The sequence below is a fragment of the Canis lupus genome, chromosome 23, assembly GCF_003254725.2.
Source record: "Canis lupus dingo isolate Sandy chromosome 23, ASM325472v2, whole genome shotgun sequence".
In the NCBI taxonomy this organism is placed as follows: Eukaryota; Metazoa; Chordata; class Mammalia; order Carnivora; family Canidae; genus Canis; species Canis lupus.
This window is the reverse complement of record NC_064265.1, coordinates 23,242,153-23,255,128: the sequence shown is the minus strand read 5'-3', so window position 1 is coordinate 23,255,128 and position 12,976 is coordinate 23,242,153. Positions and strand designations below refer to the sequence as shown.

Genomic DNA, 12,976 nt, shown 5'->3' with positions numbered 1-12,976 from the left:
CTGGAGGCCGGGGTCGGCCGGGCCCCCACCCCCGAGGGCCGGCCCGTCGGCGCGCGCCCAGGAGCATGCCCGCGGCCGCGGCGCGCGGCGGAGCCCCGGGGAGGAGAGCCGCGGGAGGGCGTGTGCGGCGGCGGCGGCGGCGGCGGCGGCGGCGGAGGAGCCGCTAGTCCCTCCCTCCTGGGGGAGCAGCTGCCGCGGCCGCCACCATCAGCGCGCGGGCCGCGGCCGGAGCGAGCCCGGCGAGCGGCGCGCGCGGGGGAGGGCGGGGGCGGGGGCGGGGAGGGGGGTGGGCGGAGGGGGGCGGGAGGGCGTGGGGGGAGGGTCTCGCGCTCCCGGCGACCAGAGCCCGAGAGGGAGACCCTGGCGGCGGCGGCGGCGGCGGCGGCGGCGGCGCCTGACACTCTGCGCCTCCTGCCGTGCTCCGGGGCGGCATGTCCGAGGCTGGCGGGGCCGGGCCGGGCGGCGGCGGGGCAGGGGCCGGGGCCGGGGCCGGGGCCGGGGCCGGGGCAGGGGCAGGGGCCGGGCTCGGGGCGCTGCCCCCGCAGCCCCCCGCGCCGCCGCCCGCGCCGCCGCAGGGCTCCCCGTGCTCCGCCGCCGCCGCCGCCGCCGGGGGCTCGGGCGCCTGCGGACCGGCGACGGCAGTGGCGGCGGCGGGCACGGCCGAAGGACCGGGAGGCGGCGGCTCGGCCCGGATCGCCGTGAAGAAGGCGCAGCTGCGCTCGGCTCCGCGGGCCAAGAAACTGGAGAAACTCGGAGTGTACTCCGCCTGCAAGGTAGTGGCCCGCCGCTCCCGGGCCGGGCCGGGCCGCCGCGGGGGGCTGGGGCCTGCCGCGGGGACCCCCGCCCCTCCCCCGCCCCTCCCCTCCCCTCCCCTCCCCTCCCCTCCCGCGCGCGCCCCCGCCCCCGCCCCCGCGCCCGCCTCCCGCCCGGGGCCGCTGCACCGCGGAAGTGCTGCTGTCGCCCGCGCCCAATTAGCTGCTTCTCGGACCAGAGTCCCGTGGGGCTGGACGGAGGGGATCACCGCGGTCGGAGCCTTTCATTCTTCCCCTTCGGAAGGAGTTGCCTCTGCGTCTGCGCTCCTGGGCTGCCCTGGGGCTTTGTTGCTCTGTAGGAGCTCGCCGGAGGCACCTTCCCGAGAGCCGAGCGGCGCTGGCTTAGCGGCGAGCGCCCCGGGGCTAAGGAAACCTCTTTTTGGGGGGGGGGGGCGGGGGGATGTGTGCCCCCCGTCTTCGCGCGTCCTCTCCCCGCGCGCCCCGCCGCGAGGAGCCGAGCTGGGTGGAAGGAGTGAGAGCGAAGTCGGCTTCGGGGCTCGGGCGCTGTGCGGATCCGAGGGGCGGGCCGTCGGGGTGGGCCGTCGGGCTGGGAGCCCGGGGCCAGGGTCCGGGAGCTCCCCGCGCCCCAGGCTGAGGGCGGGGGCGCCGCTGCGCGCCGTGACAGCCCCGTCATTATTGTATTATTACTTGTTTAGTTCAAACGCTGTCCCAGCTGCTCGAGGTGTAAACAGGCTTTGGCAAGGTGACAGCCTGCGCGGCGGGCGCTGCTGCTCAGTTTGAGGACGCGCGTTTCTCGCCGCCCCCTTTGCACCGCAGCTCCCGGCCCCCCGCAGCCCCTCGGCCGCAGATCCAGATGTGGGCGCCGGGCTCCCGGGGTGGGAGGATCGCCCGAGGCCGCGGGGCAGGCTGGCCCTGCGCTGTCAGCAGCGGCTTTGTTTTGACAGGGTGACAGCTGAGGGGGGCGGGGACTTGGCCTTGTCAGCTCCTGCGGCCTGTGGCTGAGGCCGGGAAGACACACTCACACACCTCCCTTGTGCATCTCCCGCCTGCTGCAAACAGGGTCAAGTTCCCAGGTTCCAGATTCCCACGGCCAAACTGCATCGACCGCTTCTGGATTTTGACGTAAAGATTGTTCATCCTGCTGGAACCTCTCTCCCTACAGTGATGCCGTTTTCAGTATTTACTGGAGCTTCTCAAGCGCACGGGAATGTCTGTGCTTACTAACTGCCCTTTTCCCCCACACCATTCACATCCTCGTGTGTGGGATGAATGCCCACCGTGTCCCCTACATGGGTGTAATAAATAATTGCTGAAGGAATGTAGTAGGATCTAGCTCTACTGCTTTTCAAACTTTGAGGTGCATAGGGATCACCTGGGGAGCTTTACTTTTTTTTTCTTAAGATTTTATTTATTTCTTCATGAGAGACATAGAGCACGAGAGAGAGGCAGAGACACAGGCAGAGGGAGAAGCAGACTCCATGCGAGGAGCCAGACATGGGACTCGATCCCGGGTCTCCAGAGTCACCACCTGGGCCAAAGGTGGCGCTAAACCTCTGAGCCACCCAGGCTGCTCACCTGGGGAGCTTTAAAATGCAAATTCTGAATCGGTGGATCTGGAGTGGGGCTGAGATTCTGCATCTCGAACAAACTCTCAGATGATGTGATGCCAGTCCAATGACCACGCTCCAAGTAGCAAGTCCCTGGTTCAGACGTGGGCAATGTTTTATTAATCCCTTTTGAATTCAGCCAAGAAAGCAAACTGCCCTCCTCTGAGGGCAATACAGGGTTGGTGTTTATGAAGGACTGCAAAAAAGATAGAGGGGAGGATACTTCTAAGAAAGGTGAAAGGCCACAAGGTGATCATAAGGGGCATAAGGCTAGTGGCAACAAGGCATGGAGTCTAGTAGGCAGATGGGAGAACTGTGCCCAGAATGGAAAACAAGGTCATTTATTTATTGGACTTGACATTCTGCAGCTGGAATGGGTTCATGTAGTAACTGTCAGTTCAGTCACTTTTTATTAGGTTCCCCACACCAACACCTTCTCTCCCAGCAGCCTGCCTTAATATCTGAAAAATTCCCTGAAGTTTTGGTCCCAAGAACCATGAGCCTATGTGATGTGCCCTGCACTGATGTCTTTGATCCTTTCAGATTTCTGAGAGTGAGGTGTAGCACCTTTCCTCAGGTTTGTGACTTGCGTGGTTTCATGTTCACACGCACAAACTTTTAGGAAGGGAAAGCTGCTCATTAAAGGCCTCTCTTTCTGCTCTTGGGAGACTCTGGACATGTCCATTTTTATTTGCTCATTCGTTCAGTAAATATTTAGAGGGGTCACAACTAGGTGCCAGGCATTGTGCTAGATGCTGGGGATGTGACACCCAGAATGTGTTCTTCTGGAGCTGCTGAGCGTATGTGTACGTGTGCATGCACGTGCATGCATTGTTTGGGGCCCGGGGATGTAGGCAGTAGACCGTTTACAATGTTGTTAGAAAACTCTGCTTGCTTAGGATGGTGTTGGAACCCAGAGGTGGGCAGTTCTAGGGCTGGAGCATGGGTGGGGTAGGAATGGCTTCCTGGAGGAAGTGTCAGTGGGTGCTTAGGACTCTTGGCAGTGCAGGGTGGGGTGACGTGAAGCTTCTTGAAGTGGAGAAACTGAAAGCACTTGTGAAAGCTTGGACCTGGGCCAGCAGGAGCTAAAGCTGCATTGGCTGAGGCCACCAGGTTGGGGGGCAATGTGTGTGGCCAAGAGGGCATTGTGGAATCCAGGAATTTTAACGTGGGGAGTAACATTCTCTCAGATTTGCTTTAAAAAAAAAAAAAAAAAACCAAAACCAAAAACAAAAAAACCTCTGTTTGGTTGGGTGTGAGGGGAGTGTGAGAGAGCAGATCTGTGGTTCTTTATCAGCTTGTCTCTATCCTTCATATAAGAAAGCCCCCAAAGGACAGATTCCTCTACCTTTTGTCACTGATGGGCCCCTTGGCAAAGTGGAGGGAGTAGAGAGGTGAGAGAATGAGGAGGAAAGAGAGGAGTAGTTTACTGGGGGTTATTAGAAGAAAAGCAGGTCCCAGACCTGATAAAAGATCTGGCCTTTAAACTTCACAAACGAAACAGGAGGAGGGAGCTAGTTCACAGCCTGGGTGGTATGCCACACCCTGGAGAGAAGAAAAAAGAAGAAACAAACAAACTTGTTTTGCAGGATCTAGAGTAGAGTTCTTTGAACTATGTTCTGGCAAAGGTTGCTTCAGAGAGTCCCTTTGCTTCTGTGTGACACAGCCAGAGTAATCATTAAAAATGTAGATCTGACCACATTATATCTCTACTTGGGTCCCTTAATTTCTCTTTGCTGGAGTCCACAAAGCCCTGCAGGGCCTGACCACTGCTATGTCTGGCCCTTTTTCAGGGCGCTGCATGCATGGTTCCCTTCTACCTCAGGGCCTTTGCACATATTGTCCACTGGAACTGAAAGCTCTTCTCTCAACTCATTTTCACATTAACTCCCAACTCTTCCTGCCACTCTCACATTTCTTGCATTTCCTTTATCTGCTTGACCAGCCTTTCTGTTATAAATTGTTTGGAACCCCCTTGTGCTTGCTTTTCCTTCCCAGTGCTTTTATCCCAAATTTTAATTGTGTGATTATTTGATATGTGTTTGTCTCTGAATAGATTCTAAGTGGTGTGGTTATTGACTTGGGTGAATGAACTGGAGAGAACTGAGGAAAAGGTTAGCTCTTCAGGATAGCGGTAGTGAAATTTGAGCCTGACTGCTTCTTGACAGTCAGGTAGAGGGAATTCTTTCATATAGTGCATTTTTAGGTATCTCACAGGTGTGCACAGGACTGGGTTTTTAGTGTTATAGAAGAAACTTAAGTAAATATATAAGTAGGTCAAATCTCAGTCTCCATGAGTTTAAGTATAATTTATCTACTAAAAAACCCCATTGACTCTTCCTAATGAAATAGGCCATTTATACATGCAAGGAAGCAGTAGGGTATAGTGGCCCACAGCATGTGCTTGAGTTCAGACTTCAGGATATCCAGGGGTGTGAGCTTGGACAATGACTTTACCTCAGCCTCCATTTCCTTGTCAATAATGATACTGTCTCATTGCATAACAGGGAGGGTTTAAACTGGGCTAATCTGTATAAGGCATCCAGCTGGGTGTCTGGCCCAGGGTAAGCCCCTACAGCAGCTCGGAGTAGGGAATACACTGTTAATGTGGAAGTCTGGAAAGACCGTGGGATTTAGAGGATCTCAAATCTCAGCTCTGCCACTCGTGTGATCTTGGGCACAAGTCATCCAGTTTTGCTCTGAGCCTTGATGACTTCCTCTATAAAATGGAGACTAAAACTTCAACCTTGAAGTTAAAAGAGAAGAGGTCCTCCAAAGTTCCTGGAACCCAAAAGTGTCGGATTAATGCTGGGTGAATGGAGTTGCTGCATTGTCTGTCAGAGTCAATGGCCAAAGAGCATTTATTCAGAACCCAGTTGCTTTGATTCTGGGCTGACTGCCATACTTGGTGAGTGACACAGGCTATAAAATTAGGCTGCATTTAAAACATAATGGTTTATAATCAAAGTAACACTGATTGTCGAACATACAGAGGCAGAGAAAAAACTCTCCTACGTTGGCCAGGAGCTGGTGAATGGGGCAGGGAGAGCAAGTTCTTAAAGTTGGGGAGAGCCTCCAACACTTTTGCATTTGTTGGTCACTCCTCCAGAGAGCAAATTTCTTTTTCAGCTGTCAATATCTAGAACAGTGGCTCTTACCCAGGAGCTGTTTTGCACGTGCCCCTCCTACCCCCCCTCTCCCGGGGTATTTGGCGATGTCTGGAGGCATTTTTGGTGTCATTGTTAATGTGAGGGAGGAAGTGGTACTGGCAGCTAGTGAGTAGAAGCCCAGGATGTTACTAAGCATCTCACTCTGCACAGGACATACCTGCCCAACAATTATCTGGCCCCAAATGACAGTAGTGCTGAAGTTGAGAAACCCTGTTTTAGAGGAAAATTGTATTGACCTGTAGTGCCATGAATACATTTGCAGCATAGGAAAAATTAATGCTTTTAAGGCTAATTTGCATAACACTTAAAACCTGAAAATGTCACTGTGAATCATGGGGCATATTTCTAAACAGCTTTATTGTGGTATAATTTGTAGATCGTAAAAGTCACCAGCTGTAAGCGTGCAGTCAGATGCTTTTGAGTAAAAGTATATAGTTATGCCTCCATCACTACAGTTTGGTGTTATAACTCTTCCATTGCCCTAAAAACTTTCCTCCTGCCCTGGGCATCTTTTTAAAGTGATACTTTGTATTAATTCACAGTTTGCAAATGGAAACCAAATTAAAAATATCTTTTTGGAGCTCATTAGATAAGTAGTAATATAAGAAAGCACAAAACATGCAGGGGTGTCGACAAAATGTTTTCTAAGAGTGGTCCTTAGCCACATAACTCTATAGCATAGAATTATGTCTTGCGTGGTGACTTCTCTAAGAGGCGGTATCATGGAGCATGGAGTCAGGCACACATAGGAAAAATATTTCATTTGGCAGGCACAATACAAAAAGCCCAAGAGAAAGATGACCAAAAAAAAAAAACAAAAAAAAAAAACAAAAAAAAAAAAAGAGAAAGATGACCAAATTTAATTGTTTCCTCATAAACTTTCAGGGAAGATGGAAATTCAAGCCTGCAAAGCCTTCAGATTGCAATTTACCGTTTTATGTAACTGAGAAAGTGGTTTATAGGGCAAAAGAGAACAAAAATCTGCTGAGGAGTGTTTTGTTTTAGGAAGCATGTGTTTGCAACTAGCATTTTGTGATGCAGTGCTGGTGTGTTTTTTGATCTCCTTTTCTTTCTTTGTTTCTTTGTTTCTTTCTTTGTTTCTTTTTTTTTTTTGGTTTGTTTTATTTCTTTAAACCACTGAGCAGATTTAAACTTGGTTACCTGTCCACATAGGCAGGATTTAATTCTGTGTCTATCAGGGAAATCTACAAGTCTAAGCCGTCATAGGGAATGTCGAGGGTAAAACAGACATTTCATGTGAGGTACCTTGGAACAATCAGAACATCTGCTTCTCAGATTAAAGATTTGGATACACTGTGCAGTGCCAATAAAACTTGGATGTCCAAGGCTTAGTGGCTTCTGATTTAGTTTGTCCCTCTCTCCAGGAGAGGAAGGTAGTTGTTTAGGAATGGTTGTCAGTGGTTTCTTATTCTTCATGGTTTCCTACTCCTAATCTGCTGCAAACGCAAAGCACCTGTGGCAGGATAGTAGGCGCACTGACTGCCTGGCTACCTGGAGCAAACTTGGAGAACCCTCCTTCTCCCTCCATGCTGGGTGCCTTTGGGCAGCCACTTAACAGCCTTGGGGTTCAGTTTCCTTACTGGTGAAGTGGGAGTCAAGGCACCACCTCATTGACTCGCTGTGAAGATGGAATACGGTAGCATGTATGAAAGGTCTTGGAATACATGTATTCCCACCTATGTCTATTTTTTTTTTTAACATTCTATTTATTTATTCATGAGAGAGAGAGAGAGGAAGAGACATAGGTAGAGGGAGAAGCAGGTTCTCTGTGGGGAGCCCAATGCCGGACTTGATCCTAGGACCCCGGGATCATGCCCTGAGAAAATGGCAGACGCTCAACCACTAAGCCACCCAGGTGTCCCCCCCCCCACCTATGTTTATTTTAGTTCATTTCTGGAAACCTTCTGTGGGTATCAGCAGTTTTGTGATAGTGTTTTTGCCAGAGTGTTCAGCCTCCTGTCATTTGATCCTTCTACCTGGGGCAAGAAGAGGGTGAGGAAGGTCATTTTACTAGCAGGGAACTGAGACCCAAAGAGGTGAAGCAACTTCCTCAAGCAGCAGTGGTTGCTCAGGGAAGAGCTTGCCCCCAAAGTAGATCTTTCTAGTGCACAATTTTGCATCCCCTTTCCGTAATATGGGGAGTGGAGGGGATGGTGTTCTCGGTGGCTTACAGAGAGGATTTAGTTTCAGGAGTTTGATGGCTCTCATTTGACATTTATTGTTACTCCTATTGTGAGGTATGTTCAAAGGCTTTCCTAGTTCATTGAGACTGTGCAGGCCATAAAGCAAACAAAATAACCATTTTTTATTATGGGCCTAGACAGACAGATGCATGCCCTTGATTGTTTTAAAGCTGACAATCAAGGATGGCCACTATGCTGGCCCATTAGAATTCCTTGTTGAAAGAAGATGAAAGTGATACCTACAGAGGCTGTAGAAGGTGCCAGATATGCCAGAGAGGCAAGGAATTGACTGTCCTGGACATTTAGAAGTCCAAAAACAGCTCTGCAGAAGACTGCACACAGCAGTGTTTCAGCCCAATTCAGAGGAAAGTCATTTTTGTTTAACTTAATTTTATTATGCAGACAGTGAAGTGCTTATGTCATAAGCATATATAGCTTGATGAATTTTTACATAGGCACACAGCCATGCAGCTGCCACTCAGATGAAGCTGAAGGCCGCTTGTGCCTCCTCCCCACCTCGAGTAACCCTTATTCTTTTTTTTTTTTTAAGATTTTATTCATTTATTCATGAGAGACACACACACAGAGAGAGAGAGAGGCAGAGACACAGGCAGAGGGAGAAGCAGGCTCCATGCAGGGAGCCCGATGTAGGACTCGAACCTGGGTATCCAGGATCACGCCCTGGGCTGAAGGCGGCGCTAAACCACTGAGCCACCCTGGCTGCCCCCCTTATTCTTTTAATACTAGAGATTACTTTTGCTTTTCTTAAACTTGACCCAAATGGGATGGTGTGGTATGAATTCTTTTGAACCTGGCTTTTGTCACTCACATGATGTCTGTGAGCTGCATCCCTGTTGCTGCATATAGAAGTAGTTTGTAAAGACACATTTTTTTAAACTAAAACGTTTTAAAAATTGTCAACCATTTTCAGGATGAAAGTCATTGGATGCGGACTTCATAAAATGAATTTTAATTAAATCTTTGGAAGAAAAGATGAGAATTTGATATTTCCGAATTTAGCATATGTGAATGTTTTTGGAATGTAGGGAAGAACCCTTGAAGGCAAGAATGGGACAAGAAACCAAGGGGGGCTGTAGATAAGCTTTGGGATGGAGGTGGGTGCTGGGGGCCTGTGATGTCACAGCTGGTAAAATGTGTAGCCTACATCTTCTCCTCTGGAGTCTGTATTGGTGAGTCTTTACTGGTAAATATCCATGTGAAGAAGCCCTCCTGTCACACATCTTTGGTTCTAGAAGATGTCTAGAATTATATGTTGTATTCTGCAAGCCATGCAGAACCATACGTGTTGGGAGCTGTGGCAGGGTCTCTAGAAGGCTGGCTAGAACCCAGCCAATAAAGCTCCAACACCTCTGTGTTGTGTTATTGGCCTGTGGGATTGAGATGCAGGAAAGAGATCATCCTCCTCGGCCCTCCCCTCATGGCCCTAATCTCCGAAAGTGTGAGGCCACCTCTCTTCAGGAGTGGCAGTGAGGAGCACAGATTACTCTATTACTCAAAACGCAGTTTCAGCATAACAACTCATCCTTGAAAACTCATGTGTGATATGTAAGCTTATTATTTAATAGAATCATATGGACTATCCACTTATGAAGTAATCTGTTGTGTAATTGGTGTATTTAATGCAACAGGATTTTTGTCTTTTTTACTTGGGTGCACATGTACATGGGGGTGTTGTACCTAATGCCATTTATTTATTCTTCATTTATTTCCATGGGTTGCTTTAAATTTCTACTTAAGTAGCTCCTGTCTAAATTCCTTATGATGGTTCATCCCCTTTCATCACAATTGAAATAACATTGAATCCTTATATATTTTTAAAGATTTATTTATTATTTTAGCGAGTGCACATGGAGACAGCGAGCATACACGGGGGAGGGGCAGAGGGAGAAAGAATCTTTTATTTATTTATTTTTTTAAGATTTCATTATTTATTCATGAGAGACACACACACACACAGAGGCAGAGACACAGGCAGAGGGAGAAGCAGGCTCCATGCAGGGAGTCTGATGTGGGACTCGATCCCGGGACTCCAGGATCAGGCCCTGGGCCAAAGGGAGACGCTCAGCCACTGAGCCACTCAGGTGTCCCAGAGAGAGAGAATATTAAGTAGACTCCCTGCTGAGTGTGGAGTCTGATGCTGGGGGGTAAGAGGGTGCTCAATCCCAGGACCCTGAGATCACGACGTGAGCCAAATCCAAGAGTCAGTCACTTTTACCAACTTAGCCATCCAGGTGCCCCTTGAATCTTTGTAATGAATTGTTTTCATCTCTGGCATTTAATTATACATGCTGATACTCCCTGCATTGCACACTTTTTTTTTCTTTAAGATTTTATTTACTTACTTATAAGAAACACACACACAGAGAGGCAGAGACATAGGCAGAGGGAGAAGCAGGCTCCATGCAGGGGAGCCCGATGTGGGACTCGATCCCAGGACTCCAGGATCACACCCCGGGCCGAAGGCGGCACTAAACCACCGAGCTACCCGGGCTGCCTGCACGCTTTTCTTCTCTGGGTATTGACGTGGTATTATTGTCAAGCGTCATTCTGGTCCATTCTCAAATACCAACTTTTCAGAGATGCCTCCCTGTCAAAAAATAGCAGCACCCCATCACTCTGTAAGGTTATTTGTTTTCCTTTACTTCATCTTCAACACTTGGAAATCATATATATATATTATAATATTGTTTCATTTGTGACAATAGAAGTTTCATGAAGCAGAGACTTTGGTTTGCTTTGTATCCCAGGTCTGCTGACTGTGCCTTGTGAATAGTAGGTGCTCAATATGTATTTGTTGAATAAATGAGTAATTTCATATTCACAGTGCATTTCATATTCAGAGGCTTTGTGAGATTGGAAGGAAGATTTAGAGACAAGGTAACTGAGGCTCAGAGAGGTTTAGTAACTTGTCCAAAGCCACGTAGTCCCAGGGGCAGGGCAGCCAGGGCTGAGGCTAGAACAGCATCTTCCCGACTCTGTAGCTAAGTGTGGTTCCCTGTGAGCTTACAACAGACCTGGTGACCTGCAGTACTTGTTTGATGGCCTGGATTTCTCCTACAATATAGAGCAAGGAGGGTCACATCCACTTTTGATCCTTCTCTGAGGGAATGATGTGAACTTCTGACCACTGTTTCCTCTTCTGCAAATTGGAAGTAAATTGGTATCCCTGGGTGGCGCGACGGTTTAGCGCCTGCCTTTGGTCCAGGGCTTGATCCTGGAGACCTGGGATTGAATCCCACGTCGGGCTCCCAGTGCATGGAGCCTGCTTCTCCCTCTGCCTGTGTCTCTGCCTCTCTCTCTCTGTGTGACTATCATAAATTAAAAAAAAAAAAAAAAAAAAATGGAAGTAAATTCTCACAAGGGAGTTGTAAGTATTGTGAGACTAGTGAGTTAAAACCTATGAAGTGAGTAAAGGCTCTTATCATATATTTTAAAAGTCTATATGGTGTTGTGAACTAGAAAAAAAATCACCTACAAAGACATGTTTTCTAACTACTACTTATATTTTGTTGCTTTGCTGCCCACTTAAACTAAAGGTTACCATAGGCTTTCTTTAATTTGTTGTTCTGTTTGTACCCAGAAGCCCAGTCACAAGGCTTATTATTATTTTTTAATCAGGAGATGAATGGGGGTGTCCGGATGGCTCAGCAGTTTATCGCCCGCCTTCGGCCCAGGTCGTGATCCTGGAGTCCCGGGATTGAGTCCCACATTGGGCTCCCTGCGTGGAGCCTGCTTCTCCCTCTGCCTGTATCTCTACTTCTCTCTGTGTGTCTCTCATGAATAAATAAATAAAATAAAATTTAAAAAAAAAAGAATCTGGGGCAGCCCCGGTGGCTTAGCAGTTAAGTGCGGCCTTCAGAGCCTGATCCTGGAGACCTGGGATTGAGTCCCACGTCGGGCTCCCTGCATGGAGCTTGCTTCTCCCTCTGCCTGTGTCTCTGCCTCTCTCTCTCTCTCTCTCTTTCTGTCTCTCTGTGTCTCTCATGAATAAATAAACAAAATCTTTTAAGAAAAAAATCAGGAGATGAATGAATGCATGTATTTTGCACAAAAGTGTGACTAACGTCTCCTAATGATCCATTTGGAGTGATACACTACCTACCCTTAGGAGGAGGCTTTGAGTAACCTCTGCAGTGACCTCAGGGCTGGACATGGTGGGGATGCTTCCATTAGCTCTATACTCTCTGGAAAAGCCCCCATCATTGCATGCTCTTGGCCCGTGCAGGCTCCTGTGGTATGCAGGAGATTCCAGAAGTGCAGGGATGAGACCTGAATCGTATCATAGTGACTGGTGATGGCAGCTCTAATTTGCATTAGCTCTAACGAGCTGGTGTTGAAACCGGATGGCAGGATGCCAAGGAAGCCAAGGTCAGCTTACTTGGAAATAGCAAAGTGAGTCATGTAACCCAGGATTTGCACATACCCAGGACTACCTGACTCACCCTACCTCCAAGGGAACACATCCATGAGTACTGGTTAGGTGCCTGTGTCCAGGCTCTGTCCTGGTGGCGGGTGAGTGACAAAGGGAAGTGCAAGCCATAAGGAGCCCCTCATCTTGCTGGGGAGACAGAGAGGGAAAGAAAAATTCAAGGGAATAATCAAGCATGAAGTCAGCTCAGAGAAAAACAACCATCAGCTGGGGCAGGTGGAAGTGTAGGGGGGAGGCTCAGCCTAGGTGGAGTGAAGGCGAGAAAACAGCAGAGAAGCAGAAGCGAAGGGAGCAAGACGTCAGAGTGGCTTGGAACATGGACCTAGGGAACCGACTGCCTGGGTTTGAATACTGACATGCTGCTTTCTCGCCGTGTGACCATGGGGAGATTACTTACCCTTTACAAGCCTGTGATTTCATAACTGAAAAATGGGAGAGTGTGATATTGTCAACTTTACCCATTCATTCAACAAACTGTTATATCATGTGCCAGGCATTGATTTAGATGCTGGCGATACAGTGACAGATGGGTTTTTACTCTTGCAGAGCTTGCTTCTGGTAGCAGAAGCAGACACAGTAAACAAGAAAATAACAGAAAGTGGTAAATGCCACATGCCACACAGAATGAAAACAGAGAAGTAAATGAGAGTGCCTGGGGAGTCCTTCCAATACGTGCCCAGAAAGGTCTCTCTGTGGATGGGATATGGTCTGGGGCCTGCCTGATAACAAGGAGCCAAGCTACTGGAGGCGGGAGGGTATGTGTGTCTGTTTA

At 49.2% G+C, this 12,976-nt stretch overlaps 1 protein-coding gene across 6 annotated transcripts in view; it reads left to right on the top strand.

Moving 5' to 3' along the window:
* Positions 1-416: 416 nt before the first annotated feature.
* The window catches only part of KAT2B (lysine acetyltransferase 2B), a 99,614-nt gene continuing 87,054 nt past the window's right edge, over positions 417-12,976 (top strand). For 3 of the 6 annotated variants that reach the window (XM_035705218.2, XM_035705216.2, XM_035705212.2), the window contains exon 1: positions 5,294-12,959. In XM_035705218.2, the coding sequence (XP_035561111.1) occupies positions 12,810-12,959 (150 nt within the window). In that variant the 5' untranslated portion in view covers positions 5,294-12,809. The other 3 variants (XM_049100005.1, XM_025448829.3, XM_035705217.2) reach the window with 3 other exon arrangements.